Source organism: Orbicella franksi, chromosome 2 (genome assembly GCF_964199315.1).
Source record: "Orbicella franksi chromosome 2, jaOrbFran1.1, whole genome shotgun sequence".
Classification (NCBI taxonomy): domain Eukaryota; kingdom Metazoa; phylum Cnidaria; class Anthozoa; order Scleractinia; family Merulinidae; genus Orbicella; species Orbicella franksi.
Window position 1 is genome coordinate 18,326,271 of NC_138146.1, and position 22,142 is coordinate 18,348,412.

The 22,142-nt window shown below is 40.6% G+C and overlaps 3 protein-coding genes across 3 annotated transcripts; 1 reads left to right on the forward strand and 2 right to left on the reverse strand.

Annotated features, from left to right (window-relative positions):
• Positions 1–1,518: 1,518 nt before the first annotated feature.
• LOC145478405 (tRNA dimethylallyltransferase-like) lies at positions 1,519–3,074 on the reverse strand. Its single transcript, XM_081456425.1, has one exon. It carries the CDS (start codon positions 2,962–2,964, stop codon positions 1,519–1,521), a length of 1,446 nt encoding a protein of 481 aa, XP_081312551.1. The 5' UTR covers positions 2,965–3,074.
• Positions 3,075–4,227: 1,153 nt separating this feature from the next.
• Positions 4,228–22,139, reverse strand: LOC145478394 (DNA topoisomerase 2-binding protein 1-A-like). Its single transcript, XM_081456410.1, has 14 exons — positions 20,610–22,139; positions 19,154–19,420; positions 18,465–18,706; positions 17,857–18,040; positions 16,377–17,062; positions 13,772–13,933; positions 12,912–13,109; positions 12,177–12,449; positions 8,552–8,698; positions 7,935–8,159; positions 7,048–7,439; positions 6,207–6,402; positions 5,864–6,047; positions 4,228–5,586 (listed from the first exon to the last, which is right to left on the reverse strand). The coding sequence occupies exons 1-14, from the start codon at positions 22,012–22,014 to the stop codon at positions 5,348–5,350; spliced, it is 4,800 nt and encodes a 1,599-aa protein (XP_081312536.1). The 5' UTR covers positions 22,015–22,139; the 3' UTR covers positions 4,228–5,347.
• Positions 9,690–12,077, forward strand: LOC145478409 (uncharacterized). The gene has a single exon (XM_081456431.1). It carries the CDS (start codon positions 9,933–9,935, stop codon positions 10,983–10,985), a length of 1,053 nt encoding a protein of 350 aa, XP_081312557.1. The 5' UTR covers positions 9,690–9,932; the 3' UTR covers positions 10,986–12,077.
• Positions 22,140–22,142: the final 3 nt, after the last annotated feature.

Sequence of the window (22,142 nt, forward strand, 5' to 3'; positions counted from 1 at the left end):
ACATGACATGAGCGTGGGACAAAGAAAAATTCTGAGTCCCCGACAGGAATCAAACCCATGACCTCCCGAACACCGGGCGGGCGCTCTATTCACTGAGCTACGAGAACTCATGGAGAGCAAGGTCATTTAACTGAGTTCATATATGATAGGTGTCCCGCATACTGCTAGGATCAATGCTATTGAATTCATCGTGAATTAATCAACATGACACCTTCACATTTCATTACCGAGCTTAAAATTCACCATCTTTATTAACTTATCACTACTCACGATGAATTTGATAGCGTTGATCCTAGCAGTATGCGGGACACCTATCATATATGAACTCAGTTAAATGACCTTGCTCTCCATGAGTTCTCGTAGCTCAGTGGATAGAGCGCCCGCCCGGTGTTCGGGAGGTCATGGGTTCGATTCCTGTCGGGGACTCAGAATTTTTCTTTGTCCCACGCTCGTGTCATGTTGATTAATTCACCTTCGAGGTTTAGAGTTGTCTGTATTCTTATCACCAACGAGATGCATCATCACAGTGGATGGCAGAAATCTGACATTTTCTATTATAAGCTTCGCGTAGACACTGCTTATGCTTCCTTTTCCGATACAGGAGGGAACAAAACATGGATGGAAGTCCGTCTTACTGTGTGTCAGGTATTTCACAGAGAGATAAGCCTCTATTACAGGTCCTAGACCCCTAAAGAAAGCTACTAAAATGCGATTGGCTAAACCTTTAGAGGAGAGCAATTTGAGATTAAGAGCTTAAGGTGATTCCCTAGTAAAAGAACCCGCCATAGATTTCCGATGAAACTTGGTATGCTGTTGTTACAGGACAAGGAGATATTAAAAACGTAGTAAAAAGAGGGGGTCACCATGCTTGTTTTCACACCAGAATGCTGACAAATACCGCTATTTAGGTGACTTTTGGTAATCTCTGTGCGCAACAAATAAGCTTGATTATTTTTCAATGCAGTGTGTTGTATCATCCAGAGTTTGACTTTCTTTGATTGTTTATTCATCTACGTCCCAGAAAAAATGTCTTCAAATACCTTGCATTATTTTTTATCCTTTAAAGGAAACATAATTTGGACATGCACTGTTGGGCCTGTTATGTCTCCCTCCGTAGTATTTATTCCATTTGCCGGAAAAGTAGCCATAGAATTCTGCTATTTTTTATCTCAGTTATTGAGGATATTGTTCTCATTGAAATTATGAAATAAAAAGTGAGACCAAGGTTTAGTAGTATATTTATTTTTCTAATCAACAGTCAGGTGAAAGTTACCGTATGATCATAGGCACGCTTCAACAAGAGAAGGTAATGCTTCTGCCACGTGGGTAATCAATTACAAAAAGTTCAAATTGAATACCTGTAATTGGACACCCACGTGATCGCGCACAGATTAAATGACAAATAGGCATGTGGAGAGCCAATCACGATCCAGGATTTTGTCATAGATACAATTATATTGAAAAAAATACTATTATTTTCATTCATAATATATTATTCTCATTCATAATATATTATTCTCACTTATCGTTAACACCAGAGTTTTGATGTCTGTTCTTCTCCTCACACTTGACATGCCATTTGTGTGACCTGGACCTTAAATGTTTTTTCCAGTTTTCTTCACCAAGAATAATGCGGTTGCCACAGATCTCACACACATGCCTTGCATGCCGATCATCTTGGATGATCACCCTGGGGAGAGGGTTGATAAGTGGATTTTCCCCTTTTATCAATTTATCTAAAATATCTAATGCAGTTTTAAGAACATTGCCCTCCCATTTCTCAAGATCAGTTGCATCTAGTCCATAAACATCAGGTGCAGAGATACTTGGTCTTGCCAAGAAGCGGTTTCTCACCCATGTCATTTGCTTTTTTGCATACCTACGTGTGACTGTCTTCATGTTTTCGACACCTGTTGTCAAAAGTTCTTTGTCCTCTTTGGATGCACTGCTTTTATCAAACTTTTTTCCTTCCTGTTTGACAAGAAACTCATGAAATTCTTTGAAACCAATGGACTGAAATATACCTTCTGTGTATTTTGTGTCGACATCCTTTTTCTCCAACACGTGGTTGTATTCACGATGAAAGTCCAAGAGTTCTTCAATTAAGCCTCTATCCAACATTTCATTGACTCTACTATCAAGCCTCTCATTAAGGATCTCTCTCTGACACTGTAGCCAAAATACACACATGTGTTTATATCTCTGGGGTCCACCATAAACACTTCCCCCTAGTCTCTGTTGCTGTTCTTGCAGAATCTTACTGTGAGGCCTGCCGAGTTGTTCATATACCTGAAGACTTCGTGCAATTTTCCGGGAATCACTTGGATGTAGACGATCTGCCATGGCTGGATCAACCTCCCTGAGCCTTTCATAGAGGCTTGTCTTTGAGCTTGACTCCTTATTCCGTTCTAAATGTCCTGGCATTTCTTCAGATTGGCTAGTTCCTTTAGCTGTCTCTCCACACGCCACTACCGTCTCACCACGTGCATCATTAGAGTTTTCAACTTCTTTACTTTGGATCTCTTTTCGTTGCTTGATACCTTTTGTGCGTTTTTCTGATTCATCTCCGCTACTAGACGAACTAGTGCTTCTATCTTCGTCAATCAAGATATCCCATAAGACTGATTCGATGTAATAGTTTGTGCCGCCAACGATTATCGGAATTTTTCCTCTCGTTTTAATGTCTTCGATCAAAGGTAAGGCCATATTTCGGAATTCCACGACAGAGAATTCTTTCAGCGGCGAAACAAAATCGATCAAGTGGTGAGGGCATTGTGAGAGTTCCTCAGCAGTCACCTTGTTCGTTATAATGTCCAAGCCTTTGTAAACTTGCATAGAGTCAGCGCTGAGGATTTCTCCACCTAGTCTTTTACCTATTTCGATGGCTAGCTTGGATTTTCCAGTACCAGTGGAGCCTAGAATTACCACAAGAGGCAAACGAATGTTTCCCATGGCGGCCGCCATTTTGGCTTAGACCGAGAAGAGTCTGGATGTGAGGTTAAAAATATTCAGCCTCGTTCCCAGTATCTCTATTCCTGGGAACGAGGTGCAAAAAAACAATTATTATTGACATGACGTAACTATTACTTGGTGTCTGTAAAAGGCAAATATTCCAGAGTATATCTAGTCTACAGAATTTCACTGTAAGTGCGCGTTCAACCTCAGAAAAACTGGGCAGCTATATGGGGAGGTTTTAAAGTATTTGCACAATTAGCCAATTAGATTACCGCAAAGCCCATGACCCTAATTCCAAAACATTTTTATCGAAAAAGCTTAAAAACCAGCCGTAAAACTTCGATAATGAGCCCTCGAGTGAAATTAAACAAGCAGGGCTCGAGGTTAATGCTTTAACAACAGTACTTGTCTATTGGCTAATGGCATATCAGATTGTCTTAACCAAAACAATTGCCAACTCGCGAGATTGTCTATTGCTCAGATGCATGCTAGTAAAGTTTGTTTCAGTGCCTTAAGAACTCACAGGTTCTGGAACTGACACTGCATAAGACTGTTGGTAATGGAGCCAGTTCAAAACTAAAAAGTGAGGTCTAGCTTTTGTCATTCTTACTGTGTTCAGCTTGTACATTTGTAGTCACAAATTACAACTTTGCCAAGTCTGATTTTCATCAGATACTAGCCAGAGCCTAGAAGAAATACAAAATAAATTACAGGCCAAATGTGGAGTTTTACTAGTCTGTGGCTAGTTGGCTCCTGCAAGTTAGTCTCGAGCTCTGACAAGGCTTTTTTATTGGACTTATTTTTGCCGAGTTTACTTTCGGAGACTGGAGGCACGTTATCGGAAGGAGTGTTGCGCTTTGTAAATATCGGCGGGCTCTAATTAGCTGGAAGGAACTAAAAGTCTGAAAACTCAGGTACGCATAACAATATGACCTAAGGGTTCTGCAATCACAAGTTGAGAAACAAGTATCAAATATTTAAATGAGCGGAAAGTACAAAGTCAAGAGCCCCCAACAGCGGGGTAAGAGGCTTCATAATCCGGAGGAATTTACAGTTCTTTCGTAGACAAATCTGCAAACTCGATACAAGCATAGGCAGGCGTATTGTTGGAGAAGTGTGCAAGATTTGGGGGTTTTGGGGTTGGGGGTGGTTACTGTTGTCGGGGGAAGGGAAGAAAATTGCAGTCAAACCTGCGCTATATCACCGGACAGCTCTGTGGGTTCCACACAGGGCACATGAAAGACGTATAAGTGATTTAAAGAGTGCACATCATTTCTTGTGAAAACTTTTAATTCTAAGTTCTCTCATGATAAAACAGATAAAAGAGACGTCCTAACAGTTTAAAAAAATTCCGCTTTTCGTTAATTACACTCTTAGAATGAACTGAATGCATCTGTACTAACAATAGTGGTGAACGCTGACACGATTTTCAGTCTGCAAGAAAAGTATGAAACTACAGACCTCTTATTGATATTGGTGAAAAAATGTCACAAACGACGGGGTATCTTTCTAAAAAGTTATCAATAAGATATATTACACGGGCGTCTAAATTTATAAGTACTCGTATATACATTACTTGGCCAGTTGGGCTAAAAAACTACAACACTGTAGCGTCGATGGATTGCGTACACCAGAATCTATTCCAACTTTCTTGCAGATTAACTGAAGTTAACTCATAGTTACTTGAGTAAGAAAAATAGTAAAAGGAAAAGGAATTCTGGTCACCCAAATTGTAAACTTAATACCGCAATCAAGAGAACGCGTGCTGTTGTAAGTATTCTCTCGTTAAACTCAAAGAGTTTCTGAGAGAAGTTAGGCAAAACATTGTCGTTTTCAATACACAATTGCTGAAAACCCGAGTACAAGACGCCTGTTATCCATTCGCTTGATGCCAGACAGTAGCCTCATTCTTCAAGACTAGCTTTACGAAAATGTAAAATGTACGTGTCCCCCGGGGCGTTCCCTTGGCTGGCAAGATTTCTCAACATGTTGTCTGACAACCTCACTGAACAATAAATTCTATTTGCGGGTTCATTCGAGTCACCCCGAATTAAGAATTCATCCCAATTTTACCCGTTCCCTCGAATGCAGGAATAAATAGCCGAAGCATTATCTCATCGAACAGTACAAACCAGCAATCTAACTACAGTTGAGCACATAAGAAACGGGAAGACATCTGGGGAGAGTCTCATCCTCACATTCTCTTGCAGAGGGACCACTATTGGGGACAACATGGCTTCTCATCTATTGTCCCCAGTAAAGGCTGCACAAACGATTGCGAGATGAAACTCGCTACAGATTTCTTCTCGTTTCTAAAGAGGCGAATTCCTTCTTCTGTAAAGTATGTACAGTCATTAATAACGTGACAGTTATTGCCTCTTATTTATTTTGCTTAAACACGCGCTCTTTTATCGAGTCCCGTAATATCATCTCCTTTTCTTTTTCTCGACTGACAAAGACCCGGTCTGTCCGGTTCAGCTCGCGTGACCAGTTCAGCGAGTAAGTATTTTTGTGGGGGAGGTGGTGGGTCTTGCATAAGGTACTCGGCGATGTAGTCTGGCTTTAAACACCAAACATTATTCATCTGTAGCGAATCCAGGTCAGACGCTTCCACTTTCGTTTTGGATAAATCTGAAAAGAAAATTAGAATTAATCACTAAACCACTGCAAACAGTTTTCAGAATGGTTATGTCACGGTGTGCTGAGTATTTTTTGTGTGTGTGTGTGTGTGTGTGTGTGTGTGTGATGTAATAGTGTAATAGCGTAAAATTTTTCAAGATGCGCCACAGTGTAACATTTTAACTTCTCATTTAATTTCTTCATATCATGTCAATATAAAGGTACGTCGCAGGTGTAGAGTTACCAAGAAAGAAGACCTTTTCTTTTACCACAGGGCTAGAATCCGTACCTAGAAATGCGTGAGAAAAGTCTTGAGTGTTCTTGAAAGGCGGTCTGAATCCTGACACTTTAGCTCCCCCAGATTCTAGCAGACGTTTAAATCCTGGTTGCCTTGATTTGTCAACGCACAGAAGAACCACCCAGCCACTGAACGCACCACAGGAATACCCACTTGGACCGGTTTCTGAAGCAGCCTGAAAGTTGCAGTAACGTTTCCAAGTTAGCGAGAAACTCCACTTGCACTAAACAAGAGGAGGGAGTGCTCGTAGTCTATCACTGGGGAAGAAGACTTAACTAATCCCTGGGGCCCTTTACAGGGATGTACCCCAGGGGAGTTTCCTCACTTGACTTACCGCTCTTTCTTGAAGAAGTTTGAGCCGCCATCTCCGAGCTGCAGCTGCGAGTTTATTGTGGGGTTCCCCGGGATTTTCTTGTCCCCACTCATGGGGCGTCTCATCCACAAAGAAACCTGCCTCACGACTGGCTTCCAGGAACGACTTGTGAAGCACCCACTTACCAGCAGCCACTGCAGCCAGATACTTCTCATTCCTAGTTGACCAAAGGAGAAAATGATTATCTACCAACGCAAAGCGACAAGGCAGCACAGCGAGTTCGTTTCCACAGACGTTTTAACGCTCTCCCTTAGCGTAACCAAAGACGTGCACTTTCCTTACAGGGTGCGACACAAAAGGGGGTCCACTTGCCCCAGACATGTGTTTTGGCCAATGGCCAAGTGGGTTAGCAAACTTACTTGTCCTTTGGAAAAGTAAATTTTCAGAAAATAACTTTAAATAGCAAGGTGTTCTTAATATGCTTTAGCAGAAAATAAAAATAAAGTATACAGTCGGGTTTTTGCAAGTGTAAAACAGATCGCCTTTCATAACAGCTACTTTGGGAACCTGAGGTTGGGAGTCAGAGTCAGATCTAGCCTTTTTCCTCGCCTTTTGTTCTTAGGCAAGATATGTTACTCTCACAGTGCTTCTTCCCACCATAGAGGCATGCTCAGAAAGAAGTGTGGCTGGAGCGGGAGGAATATAACAAGAAACTATCCGATTTGCAACTCTTACCCGTATTTTTACTCAGACAACTTAATCCACCTAAGCTGTGACATTAATTCTAGCTGCTTCGACCGACGAAAGTATTTAATGACACATCCTTTAAACGCAAACCGTGTAATAATTAGGTCGAACTCACCTGTTTGGTTTACCAACCACCACGTGCGTGCACTCGGGATTAAAGTAAACAGTGTCGAACACTTGACCCCCAAGCTGCTCAATCAACGCCGAGTAATCAATCTTCTCTTGAGGCGTCATGACAGAGAGCTGAAACTTGGGCGTGATCCAAGCACGTGTTTGAGTTTGATCAAGTTCCGTGCCTTCAAGAAGGTTCACTGGTGGTGGTTTTAGAGTGTCTTTGATTTGAAGGCCAAGCTTTGGGGCTGCGGGGGTAGAGCTGGAAACAGGCGAGGGAGGGTCGGATTTCATTGTCACGTTTAGCTCTCTTACGTGACGTTCAACAGTGTTGTTGTTGTCAGCAACCGCGACTCCAGTGATTGTAGAATCTTTCGAGACTGTTGTCTGCATGTTCTACGAGGAACATGTCCAAAGAACGCATATAGTTAGCTCGCATAAAACAAGAATTGAACCTAGATTCAAGTGCTCATAGATGTGAGAAACCAGTTAAAATTCATTGTACAGTTGATCCCCGCTATGTCGGACTCTCAGGGGAAACGAGTTCGAAATACGAGATAGTAAATGACTGAAGGGCAAATCTAAGGAAAATGGTTTAAGTTCGAAATAACGGGGAATTCAAAATAACCGAGCTCGAATTAGCCAGGTCCAACTATACTTATTAATATGAACAAAATAATTTAAGAACGTGTCTTTAGCTTGATGAACAATCTCCAATTAACTCCGATCATGTTAAATGCAATTTAAATTGTCATCAAATTTTGTCTCTGGAAAATACGCTTTGGTCGTTTCAGTGGAACTTCAACTAATCAAAGTCTAAAACAGCTCTCTGTTGATTTAACCTTTCGTAGTTGTCTCAAGTCTAGCATGTTTGACGCATATCACACCCACCGTGTGTGTTTTGTTGTCCCGTCTGTCCTCCTCCTCGTCTTCTGTATGGAAGTCTGGACTGGGACTGTTGCCTCTTTTGAGTTGTGCCATGATCTTCTCACGCTCCATCCGTCCCGCGGGATCGTCGTAAGTGATAGTATCACTTTGTGAGTGTTCACTGTCATCATTCATTGGCATTCGGGATTTGACCCGTGAGGAAGAGTTACTGTCGACACCTTCAACAGCCTTCAATAGAAGCAAACGAACACATTTTTTTAAAGCTTATTGGCTTGGATTTTACCGTTTGTATTCAACTTTAATGTCCGAAATTCAAAACGTATTACAAGCTGTTAGAAGAATTAGCTGTAAGACCACCTGACAGTCAATGATAAATGTTGAAGATAACAGATTGTGTTCGGTTTTTGTCTCCTCCGTTCGAAATCAAGCTCCCATTTTTTAGTTACTTTATTGCCGTTCGAGCTCTATTCTGTGTGCTTCTCGAACATTTCAGACGTCATGAGCGATCGCTATTTTCTCAACTTTGTTTAATACAAAGAAGAGTTTCCTCGTAGATAAACGAGGAGAATTGAGCCGAGACAAAAGTAGGCACCGAAAGTGGGAGGGAGACTTGTACCTACCTTAGAACTGACACGTGATCGCAACCTTGATGAGGTCCGTCTCGTGGCCAATGACATCTCAGCATTTGCATTCGCTGGTGAATTGTGGGAAATGCTGCTTGAATTTGTAGATGACGTATGTCGTCTGCTTCTTCGCCTTCCTTTCGCCTGTCCAAAGGCACATAATTTTTTAGTTACCGTTTGTAAATTCCAGACGAATTTTGAGCTCTGCAAACAGACAGCAGCAGAGTGCGAAAAAAGAAATGCTGTCTACTAGGTGTTGATTAAAATCAAAGGGTTAACTTTAATATAGCTCTCGTGGTAGCGGAGTTCGCTTGTTCCAAGGGCTCGGACTGCGCTCATTTTTTCATTCGTCCGCCCACGTATTTACCTCGGCCCTCCCTAGCGACTGAAAACATGGACCAAGCTATAGCGGACTGAATTTGAGCCTGCTTAGTCAAACCACAATGTTAACGCCATTCAGTACGCGAAATTTTAAAATGGATTTAACAGCTTATTTTCTCCTTACACAAAGGTGATGTTTCTTAACTTTATCACAAAACCATATAAAACAAACTTCTAACGCACTTTGTTTCGTGATAAATAATTTTTAAGCCGTCATACATTGCGTCGGGAAAAGAGGAAACGGAGCGAAATGTCAGCGAGCCTCAAGAGAGTTCAGAAAACGGTCTGCAGATGGCGCGCGCTTTGACTGGTTGAAAGTAAAACCGTACGCGTTTCTGTCTAATTAGACTACAAACCCGAGCTTACTAAAATCGATAGAAACCAGGAACAAATAGTGAAATAGTTTGGACATAACCAAGAAGCAAACAGAACATCCATAAATGAATCTATTGAAGGTATGTGGTTTACGTTTTCAACAATGATAAACGAAAAAACTGTGCGCGCGCTCACGTGATTGACTTTCGATCGATAGATTGGGGCTGCAACTGCGCAGCCAATCAAATTTTCAGTTTTCTCCACAATCGGCCAATAGCCTGTCAAAACACAGAAATCAAAAACAAAAAAATATCAGTTTTTTAGCGATATAAAGCCTTGTAAAACTGAAGTTTAGATAACGCGCTTCATTGCTTACGTTTGTTTCGGATTTACTTTGACAATTTATATCAAACGGAGCATATTAAACGGAGTTCGGCGAATCGTTTGACAATTAGTAATAAACTAAAACACATTTTTACGGCTGTTGGGTGAAGTTCCATTTTAATTATTTGGTTCGAATGTTCTTAAACGTTGCGCGTGCTTTTCGTCATAAAAAGGAGTTTAATAACGTCATGAACGTAACCAAGACAACTGAAACAGTTCGCTTTTCTCAAGAGACTTTGATAAGAGCTTAGTGCTTCGGACGTACAGGAGAAAGACAAAGAATTTTCAGTTTTACAACATGTGTGGGTCTTTGCTATCAAAATTCGCTGGACGCGGGAATCAAGTCGCACCAGCGGATGAGTCAGCTTTCAGAAAACCCAAACGAGTTCAGGGAAAAACAAAACTTGCGGAGGAGACAACATCAATCCGCGAGTCCAGTCCGGTGGATAAATTATCAATCTGCGAGTCCAGTCCTGTGGATAAATTATCACGCAGCGACTTGGGAGTTAAGGAAAAACCAAATGCGGCATCGGTAAGAAACTCAAAAGAAGCATTTGAGGCGGAAAGCTCCGCAAACAGTGAAGCGAAGGGAATTCAAGAATCGTCACCCGGTAATGAAAAAGATGCCGAGGCAAGAGCCATGGACAGTGCGGCAGCCATTCTGTCAGCACAGAGAGCCATGGGTTCAAGTGACAAGAAGATACGCGCAATGCAGAGCGCTAAAGAAATTTTGGAAGCTCAGATTGACAGCGGGCCTTCAAGTTCCACCACCATCGCTTCCCAGCCTGTGAGTTCCACGCGATCAGTACTCATGGGTGCAACCTCAAACGCCATTGCTTTTGAAGTCCTTGTTGGGCAGAGGCCAACAGCCCGCCCTTTAAGCAGGGTTCCACGGCGCCTAAGCAAGTTGGAGAGCCAGCCAAGAGCGTCAACAAAACAAGTGAATGCTAAACTTCTGGCTGCAGAAGAACGCAAACTCAGAGAGCTGGAAAACATCCGAGCCCGCGCATCCAGCAGGGCAGGAGGTAACAGACCACACCCAGCAGAGGCTGCTTCCAAAGCTACTGCCCAGAAAATTGCTTCCAAGCAAGCTGTCGCCGAGAGAAACAGGAATGACATGATCGCTTCAAAGAAGCAATCCGGAAATAAATCTTCAAGAAAACGGAACAAGATTGCTGCTTCCCAGGCTTCCGCCAAGGAAGAGCTGCAGTCCGCCATTGAACAGAAAATGGAGAAGGCTGCGCAAAGGAAGGCGGCGAAAAAACAACAACGACAAAATCAGAAAAACCTGAGAGCAGAGCGCACGAGGAGAGTCAGAGAAAACGTAAGTCGCTATTTTCTAGACGTTTGACAAGCCATTCTTTAAGCTAACTTTCGCGCCTTTTCTTGAATTTGCCAGATTGAACGCATGTTAAGAGAGGAGGAGAAGGAAGTACTTGAAGATCTTCGGGAACTGGAAGCAGATCAAGCTTACTGTGCCTCTGACAGCGACGAGTCGTGGGGAGATAAAGATGACACCGTCGTCTACGAGTGGGAGGACTTCTTCCAAGACTAATTAGTCCATTAGGACTAATGCCCTGTCAATAACTGACAGTGGCTCTGAACGTGAAAGCGAGCATAACGTCACGGAGAATTTACGATACAAAAACTGAAAAAAGAGGATTCCAAATCACGTACTTGTCTCAAAATTCTAAATGCTAATTCTGAACTTGGTAATTCATCAACTGTGAACTGATTAACAGAGAGAAAACACGACGAGGAGTCGTGATTCCAGAGAACGGATGTTACCACCTTCCAGTCCAGCTGTCTCTCATCAATGCTTAAATCACTTTACACTGAAGTTAATCTGTGCTCTTTAACAACACTTGATTGAACTACTGTAGCAACATTTTCATCCCCCCTCCCCCTCTCTGTAATGCGTCCCCTCCCTTTCCCCTCCACGTACATTTGTGACGTGTGTTAGTGTTACAGTAGTACAATTAGTTTCCTCTCGCTATCCTGGCCTAATAATGTTTGCTTGTTGAGACATAACGTGAAGCGTTGTTAAATAAACAAACAATGTGTGAGCCTCAATTTGTGTGGTTTTATTGTGCTTAACCAATCGTGCGGTTTCTTTGTCTGTGATTTTCAAATTGACCATTTCCCAACTTGAATTATGATGTAAGGAATGACTCTTATTTTAGGGGAAAATGGAAATGATTTTCCGGCTAGTAAATCCTAGGTAGAGCTTACTCAAAGGGCAATGTCGAAAATTTGTTTTCTTTGCACCCTGTGAACTATTTTTGTTGTTGGATATCCATTACCACTAAGACCCTTGTCATTTCACCAAGATGAGTTTTCCTCTTTCACACACTTTTTCTTCAATCTCTGACGACAGGTAGTTAATTATGACGCTGTTTAAATTGAGATCTCTATTCAGCAGAAAGAAATCGTGTTTACAAAAGTAATTAAAGCTCACTCACAAGAAAAACAATTGATACAAGCTCTTGGAATAGCACTTAGAAAGAAAAAGAAAAAAATCTGCATTCACAGCTGTAGTTACCTTGGTAGCATCCATGATTGCCTCCAGCTGTCGTTTGAAATCCTCCCGTGCTTCTAAAGACTCTAATGTTGCTGGTCCCATTTGGGGATCCTGCTGTACTTGCTCCTCTTCAGTGATCCCCTCTGCCACACCCTGTTCAACGCTAGGTAACTCACTTGATCCATTGTTTGTCCTACTTGGCTTTTCGGAGCCATTTTCTTCACTCACACCACTTGCCTTTGCTGTAGGCGACTTTCCTTTCTTTTGTGGTGACATATCTTGTTCAAGTGTTGACTGAAGATTTTTACAATGAAATGAGGTCATTAATAGTCCACTGCACATTGTTGTAGTTACTTTTAAGAACAGAATAATAGACACATAGAAGATCTGTACAGAACACACACAAATAACATGATGATGTATGGGTATGCAGGCTAGAGTCCCACAAAGCCTGTCATACATGCAGCTTCAGTAGTATAAGACAACTACACGTATGGCTTTTGCTACACCCTCTGGAAGGAATGCTAGTCCATCATAGGTCCATTCTCGCCCTCAAAAAAATTGTTACACGCAGACTGCCCTAACTATTCTCCTAACTAGACTCCTGGATGGAGAGACACAGAGTGAAGTATGGTGTCTTAGCAAAGAACACAACAACACTGAGTTCACTCTAGATCATTGTACCTCATTGTACCTTGAGTGGATGTATAAACAGGCAAATACAGTAAACTGCACAATTTAAATCACAATACTCACTGCTTTGGATGATCTTGTCACTCTTCTACCTGTCGTTACCACAGGGAGATTTAATTTGGGATTGAATGTGTGCGGATACATGGCCTCATCAACTCTTTCATTTTTCTCCTGGCAGACGTACAGCCAATGAGGAGACACAATGTGAATGCCGCGATCTTTTGCTAGGGTGTATTCCTTTGTTTTGTCATTGGCTGAGCCCTGATAAGGATCACAATAATCATATTTATAAGTGCCTCAGCAGTGCAAATAGAAAATAGAAACATTGAAAAAGAAGTACATGTATATACCAAAGACGTATTACTACTATCAAGTACACTTTTTTCTAGACTACCAAAGAGTGAAAGCGTAAGCACGACAAATACAAATAACCAAATGAGTTAATGAGGACTCTACTTCAAAACATGCAAACCACATGTACAAGTACATGCACTGTCAAATACAGGATAAGTGTGCTTAAACTGAGGTATGGGTGACTTGAACCAAGTTATCTGATAGATAACCTTTGAGGATTGTACAGTAAACTGTATTTCTTGAACAAATAGTATTCCATATAATTATGTGTTATTTCTAAGCAGATGGTGCAATATCACAGTTACTAATGAGCCGTGATCTCCACCTGGCAGGTGCACCCATGTGAATAGCAAATGAGATGAATCTGGGCAAGCAATTTAAACTGGATAAATTGGATTAATTCTAAATAAATGAATTGTCAACCATTATTGCAATTAGTATTTTTAGTGTTTGTAAGTTTGCAAAATATAAACAGAAGGTACTAGAGGAAACAGCCAAATTAATCATTGTTTCTCTGCAAAACTATCTTGGAACAGAAAAGAAACAGAAAAACATTACTATTCTCTCACTTGGTGAATGAGATGAGTGCAGGATTCATCATAAAGCCAGCGATAATCAGCACCAAGAGATGAAGCCAAGGTGAACAGCTCTGTCTGTTGCTGAGTCAACTTTTTACTGATGGATAAAATAATTCCAGCAAGAATTCCTTTCTGAGGAGATTCTCTCTGTTCCTATAAAATAACAGCTTGTTAACATGTGAAGCTTCTGTCGCCTGTTAAAGCAACATTTCTTACCTGTTCACAAAGACTACATAATGGGTTACAGTCAAACCTGTATACAATGGTCACCCTTGCGAAATAGCCAGGTGATCGTTATATACAGGGTGACCGCCGTACACAGATTTCCTTTAAACTCCCCTGGAAGTCAATAAATAGCATTTTTATGTGCAAATGATCATTCAATTTACGTTTTAACGACAATAACGAGTAACAGTAACGCAATAAACATGACAAAAAAGGCACATAAAATGTCCGTGGTGTACTTTAAGGGAGGTGCAGTATACTTTGATTTAAGTCTCCTGTGAGTGGCTGCATCGGACTGAAGCTGATAGAAGAGAAATTTGATGCCGAGCGCTGTCTTGGTTTATAAAACAGTAGCCTAATACAGTGTAAAGCCGCCGCTGTCAACTTGATAAGTACCGCAGTACAGTTTTATAATCTGGGAACTATGACGAAAGTGAAAACAGTGTGGTACGGTTGTGTTGTTACAGTTACACTAGCTAACTATTGTTTGAAAGCGACGATACTTTAAAGTTATCTGCTGCAAGCATGTGTTGGACATAGGCGATGACATGTATTAGTAGTTGTGTTTAGTACTAATATTTGCATTTTTGTGAGAGCCCTTGGTGGCTACTATTTAACGAGCGAATGAATAAAGCTTGTCATTATTCATTAATTGTACCCAATTTCGTGACCGTTATATACAGGTAAAAGATAATGAAATGGTGGATTCAGGAAGTCTAAAGGGTGACCGCATCCATTATATACAGGTGACCACTATATGCAGGTCAACTTAACAGTAAATATAAGGGATGATTTTTGGGAAGTTGTTCAGTGACCATTATACACAGGGTGACCGCTATATACAGGGCCGTTATATACAGGTTTGACTGTATTGACTAATTGTGACCTCGTGACTACGATGTTGGCCAAAAGCAAGTTTGTTTGGCATGTTTATGGACCAGGAAGGTTCTTCCCACAAACAAAAATTTCAAATAATTTCATGTGAATCCCTGTGCAGAAACCCACAGCGTAAGTACATGTACCTGTACAGTACAGTGTGTACCTGTATATATATTTCTTTCCCTACTGTACATTGTGTTATCTCATCTCTGATACTGACTTTCGCGGGAAAAAATTAAAAACCCAGTGCTCATCAAAAATTATATTTTTTTACCAGAAATTTAGCTCGGAACATATACATATTTATTTTCGTTTGAATCGTCAATGAAATGACCTTTTCTGGATATTTTTTCCTTCAGGGTCAACAGAAACCTCCAATTACAAAATCACGTCGAACCCAAATGTTGCAAAAAAATCTCCTCAAAACCCTGACTTTGAAGCAATATATCACTTTAGCGTTAATAGCTACCACAAATCGGCAGAAGGTAAATCTATTCCTTAACAATCCAGCATTATCGTGTTAAAATTTCAGCAAAATCGAACAAAACCAGAATTAATTAGAATTTTTTTGTGACCTCACTACCCAGACTTGACCTAACAAAGGAAGCTACGGTCGCCCATAGCAACCGAAAAAGACGAACATAACAAAGCTGACATTTTGGCCAAAAAACTCCAGAATTATCGCCTGAGAGCTTAAACTTGAATAGGAACATCTTTTTCGAACTTTTTTCAACCAATTTAGATGAAAGAATGGCCTCGGCGGGCTACAAAAAAGACCAAGAGAAAAAACAGAACAGGAAAGCATAAGAAGCCAATAATATTTCACCACGTGGCTTTCAGCATGAAAACGAAAATACAGCTTACTTCTGGATAAATTCAGCCTTAGAAGCCAGCAACTGGTCCCAAATTACTTTCTGTATCCATACAAATGTCCTGACTTCCATCTCCGAAAGAGTTTGCCCCAATTTTGAGCAAATAAACATTTTTCTGACAGCGACCGCCATTACGGTGGCTTGCATACTAAATTAGCTAACTTGACAAAACTCTCGCGAGGGGGGGGGGGGGGGATATGACGAAAAGAGCTGAAAAATGGCCTGTAATTGGCTAATGATGAGATCATCCCACTGTCCAAATTTGGTGAGAATCGAAAGTAATACCAATTTTCTGTCACGTTTTCAATCTGTGGCCACTGGAGTGACCAAAATTGATACATCAGTTGGGATAGAGTTTAATTAAGGCATTTTTTTTTTTTTTTTTTTTTTTTTGCTGTCTGGATGGCACTCTAGATGTGAATGAGGGCCAGTAACCAGCCAAGGTTTTGGCTTTCCAGCTTAAGGTTGTCCTTGTTTCACATTGCAGATCATCACAGGGATTACATGTAGCATGTTTCTTTTGGTTAACAATCAACAGTGAAAACTCTATATCATACATTCATTGACAACCTACCCATACATGACTCACAATGCACTATAGTAATTAATAACAACTGCACCTCTCCTCCTTGGCAAACTTCATCAATAGTTTCATCATTGTTATCTTCACCTAGGTCATCATCCCTTGTGGGTGGGGCAACAGTTCCCAGTTTCTGAAGCGTCTGCTTGATGTTCTCTGCAAAAAAGTCATCCAGAGGAAAGCTGTTTCTACTGCCACGACTCTTTCTGCTCTTAAGACTGTGACTGCGACAGGCAGGAGAGGCTAACTCCTCCATCACATCAGTCAAGTCAAATGACGGTCTGAAAGGACGATTGTAAATTGATGGCCTCTTCGCTGGTTGCTTATATGTACTGCCATTATTGCAAGCCACCTTGTTTAAATTTGCGACTTGCATAGCAGCTGCTGGATCATTTGTTTCCATGGCGATTTCTTCTCGTGCAGTTTTCACATTCACTTCCTCACCACTGTCTTTGGTAAGGAGCTCATCACGTCTTAGATTCTCCAATGGATCAATATCAATGTTATCTGTTTCTATCATTTTGTCTTTGTCAACTGGATACTTGCTGATGGGAACCAAGGTGCCACTTGCTGCACATGCAAACAGCCATTCTCTAGTCACAACTGGAATATGCCACTTCACAGCTGCTTTGTATTTGTCCCCATCTGGATCTCGACACAGAAGATGTGTGCTTGCATGATAGTTACTGCTTGCCTTGCGAACAAAGTACTCCTGACAGTGGGCACCTGGAAACACAACAACACAGTACTGACTCAGTCAAATCAGATATTCCCAATATTTACTAGCAACTATAAAATAATGCAATTCACAATAACAACATTCCAAACCTAGTGAATCAATCCTAACCACTGACCTGACTCATTTTATGGCTACAGTCACTGCACATGATGATAAACTGGGAATTACCGTACCAAAAAAGTCAATTTTGCAGACTACATGTACATATACATGTATTTCCTTTGATTCTACAAACACCTTCAAAACAGCTGTCTTTACAAATTAAACAAAATTTTCTAATCATATCAATTCACACATACTGCTATCGATAACACTGTTCTTGCTGAGTGACAGACATTGCTGAGTGATGCCATTTTCATTTGCAACAACAAAAAAGCACAACAAAACAAAGACCATAAGCCAGGTTTCCTTTTCTTTCTTTTGCATTGATTCCTGTTGCCCTTTGTGGAAAGGGGTGGTTTTTCAATAGGCCACAAGTTTTTGCATTTCTGAGTTCCCATTATTATGCCTCAGTCTCCATATGAGTCCTTGCGTGAAACCATCAAAGAAAATGAGTTTGACTTGCATGAAAAAGAATCTCTAGGGGGAGAAAATGTTCACAAGAATGGTTTCACACAGACTCTTTTTGACACAGAGGTAGAAGACAACTTGGAAATGACCTGTTTTACAAGTAGGTACTAATATAATAACTACATTAATTTTGTTAATAATAATTACATGATTATTAACGAACGCAGATATATCAAACTAAAACATCATATTAAAAATTGGCTTGACCAACCCAAAAGTTCAGCCACTTGATACATGTGATCTCTCTCTACCCCGGTAAACTGGCTGATTGACAATACACATCCCTTGAGTGGTTGGCTTGCTGCTGGGATAGTGAAGGGCTTAAAGAGAAAGCTATCATCCAGTGCCAATAGATGGCCACATTCCAAACTCTGTTCCAACCAGCAAAACGTCACCTACAACCACACAAAAATCATAAAACACAACATATTAAACTATCTACATTGTACTCATATTTAGTGGCCCATACAGCTGGAGCTTATCCTGGCCTCTATAGCATTAAGCGACTGGAATGGGATGCTCGTCCATCACAAGGTTACCCTCAGCATTTGTTGGTACCCATTTATTCACCTGGGTGAAGAAAGGCAATGTGAGAGTAAAGTGTCTTCCCCAAGAACATAACACAATGTCCCTGGCCAGGACGGTGGTTTGATCCAGAGTCAAGTATACCAACCATTAGACCACTGCACCGCCAACTCCTGTACAGTACAGTTTTGTTGACGCAGAAAAAGGAAAAATATTACATGTACATCTTAACTTAGTTGTCTAGAATTACAGATAAATTGTTTTTTAAAAAAAAAAAATAGTAAAGTTACTTACTAACTGCTTTGCTTGCAACTTCTCATCAGGAACCATATTCATTGGCAAAATTGCATAGTCAGCAGTTTGTCCCCTGGCCACGTGCTTTCCTCCATTACTTTCTATGAGTTGCCAAAGGTGTGCCACATGCTCATTAGCAAAGCCAGCAACTGTTAAACACTTCTCAGAAAGTAAGCCATCTTGTTCAGGTTCACCTTCCTCATCAAGTGTTGCATCAGGGTCTGCATTGGTGCTAGGTTTATCTAATTAATCAAGAACTTACTAATTTCATCCCAGTATCATTTATATATAATTTATACAGCTCACAAAATTAATGTTATTTACCAAGCACAAGGGCTTTCATATAATGAGACAATATCACCCCTGTAGACACTGTATATCAGTACATGGAAATCTTGACAGTTGAAATGTTTTCATGGATTACAGGGGAAAAAAATCAGCTGCCTATGGTGACAAGTCAGAGGATGACATTGCCTGCCTGGTTTGACCATCTTAGAGGAAAGGGTTTTTATAACAAAGTTCAGTTCAAAATGTTTTGTCAGCCTGTGAAAACTAGTTGCTCTAATGCTGAAAACATTGATAAAACCCCTGGTGTTTGGCTTTTGATGAAACCTCCATCTTCCATACTTCCTTACCAAGGATGGCAGAAAACTACTGTAGTTGAAAGACTTTACTTTGTTATACTGTACCTATTAGCTGCTCACTGGGATTTGTTCGTGGAGGGTTTTGTGCAGATGTACTGGCATTGTCCATATTCTCAGTCAAGTACTGCTGGAAAACGTCATCGTCATCTTCAAAGGCATCATCTTGAAGTTTAGCGATTTTTACATTTTTATAATTAGCTGACACTTTTGGTTGAGGTGCAGGATTGTTTTCTGGTGCTGTCACAAGATTTCCTTCAGGATTTTCATTTTCCTTGCATGAAGTGGAAAGTTCTTCTTTGTCTATCAGATAATCTGCGAAAGGGAACAACAGTGTGCAGTCCAATAAAATATACAAGTGATGTACTGTAGAACTTCACTTGATTCTCAAGAGTTTATTACGTTTGTGTGAAGAAGTCAGGTTATTGTCTGGCTTATATTAGAGACTACAAGTGTGTGTGTTTACAGCATGAACATCTCAATAATCAAGCATAAATACTTTACTGCCAAAATATCATTCCAACAGGTAGTTTTTTTTTTTTTTTTTTTTTTTTTTTTTTACATTACAGCTGTATGTATTAAACATATCCAGATTTGCACAGTAAAGACCAAGGCCAACACGTGTATTAAGCTTGGCTAACAGATATGTATAATAGGAAAAGAGCTGTAGAAACTTTATCTGGTCTAAGCACACCTTCTGACAGGGTGCGGGGTGCAGGAACTGCACAATTCCGCCAAAACCGCACAATTCCCTCATCAAATCCTGCACAACACTTAAAGATTTGCTTAAATATTGAAGTAAAACAACCTCTTATTGGTCGCAGAGATTATTTTCTTTTCAAAACAAACGAGCAATCTTCCACTTTCCTCAAATGAAGTGCATGGGCAAATACAACAATGGCAAGGCATCAACTTACATTAATTTTGCAGATGAATTTACATAAACATTAGGGGATAACTTTGGAGAATTTGTAAACCTTAACGCACTAAATGATGAAATGTTCAAGCTACACATTTTCACTGAATTAAACAAAAAAGGTAAAGGAACTCAATTATACTGGAATATATTTTACTTTACTATGGTATTCTATAGATTTTGGTTTCATAAACATCGAGTTTAGTCATGTCACAACATGACTTTGTTCAGACAGAGTCAGTCAGAGACAGTTTGTTCAAACAAGTGGCAATTGCTACGTGGTATTTGAACTAGTGAAATAAATCTGGCTAAATATTCATCAATACAGTATTTCCTTGCTGTAGGAATTAGCAAGAACACTAGAAATTGAGATTTGGTTCATCAAAAGATTGCACAATCCCACACAATTCCCCGCACAATTGAAGTCTTTTTTTTTCCAGAACCCTGTCAGAAGGTCAGTCTAATACTGTTTGTTTGATTTCAATCATTTGGTCTTCTCAGTAATGTTAACAGTGACGTAAATGCTAGCATGGAATTGCACTTTTAGTAATTTGATTGTAGGCAAATCAATATTTTGAGTGTTCTTACTTTCTTCTGCTAGCTTTTTCCCTTCCCTTGCAGAATCCAGAATCCACTGAACACCCACAACAAACATGTGAAATTCACAATTCCTCAGCAATTCAAAGTCTTCATCAACTTTGTCTCCAATGATAACATGAGACACAATCTCATTGATCTGATTGAATCTTGTCCCTCCTCCAGAATTAATGATCTTTCTTAGCTTTTCCAGCTTTGCTCCACAAAATCCACTCAAGTAAATCTTGCAACCATCCAGAAACATATTTCCAGGCTGGATTCTCACATCAAAGTCAGAGCTTCCTAAATCGGAAATGTGAGTTTCTCCTAATCTGGAAACACTGTCAAAATTTCTGGATTGATTAGATGACAAGTTACTCTTCCTTCCAGAACCAGACTTAAGATCTTTGTCACCATGCTTTTGTGCACTTTTGTATGCCGCTTGTGCAGCTTTTTTGGAAATCTTCTTCTCTGCGCTACTCTTGGAGGAAGCCATACCAGCGTTGTTACATTTGGTCAAGCTACGTGACAATCTCATCCCTGCCTGAGAACTGTTGTTTACATCGTCACTTAATGTATAATAGTTTGACTCCTCAAGACAGACACCAGACTGAATTGAGTCATAAAACCACTGAGTACAAACACAATGAAGATTCCACCTCCTTGCAAACTCATATTTTTCTCCCCTGGGAGTATCCACAAGCAAGTGGGTACAAGTGTTCATGTTGAGTTCTCCTGAGTATGTACCACCATGTTGTGCAACAAGTTTTTTGATTTCTTTCCTTTTCTCAGCATCAATACCTGTCACACAAAGGGTAATGCCCTTGAATGTTGGGCATAAGTATTCCATGAACTCTTCATCTGTTGCACAAATATGCTTATCATGACAAAGTTCCCAACACTTATAAACCCATTGAGGTAACAAGATTGGTTTATTAAAACTACACGCAACTCTGTACTTCTTGGAGCCTACTTCGCCCGCAACTAGGTGAGTCACTGAACTGGTGAAGTCTTTCATTACAATGCCTCCCATAAGCTGAATAAGCTCGTAAAGTCTGTCTCTTTCCTGCTTGGGCACACTGGTACAGCTGACAGCAATGCCTCGCATGGCAATGGAATAAACTGGGTACTGTACATTTGGCAAAGACGTCTTTGTCTGTAAACAAGACAATATACATTGCGGACCAACGATCCTACACTTGTTTACCTTCAAATATTCGAAGTCCTCTCCTTCGAAATTCTCCAAAACAAACACGGATCGCCTTGCTTCCAAATCAACATCACGCAAGTCACATGCAGGAATCCATTCGCTGTCAAGTGCATATTCTTTGCTGGCTTCCGATGCTCGTTGCAGATATTCCTCCTTCGATTTATCAACGCTTACAAAGCTAAGAACTGGCTCATCGCCGCTCTCCATTTGAAATCCTGGCGCGTGGATGAAATCGACAAAATGTCAAGCACTTTAATTTTCATCCGCCATCTTGGATTGCGCCGAAGTCGAAAAACCGAATAGTTCCGGTCCAAGACGATCAAATTGGGACCACT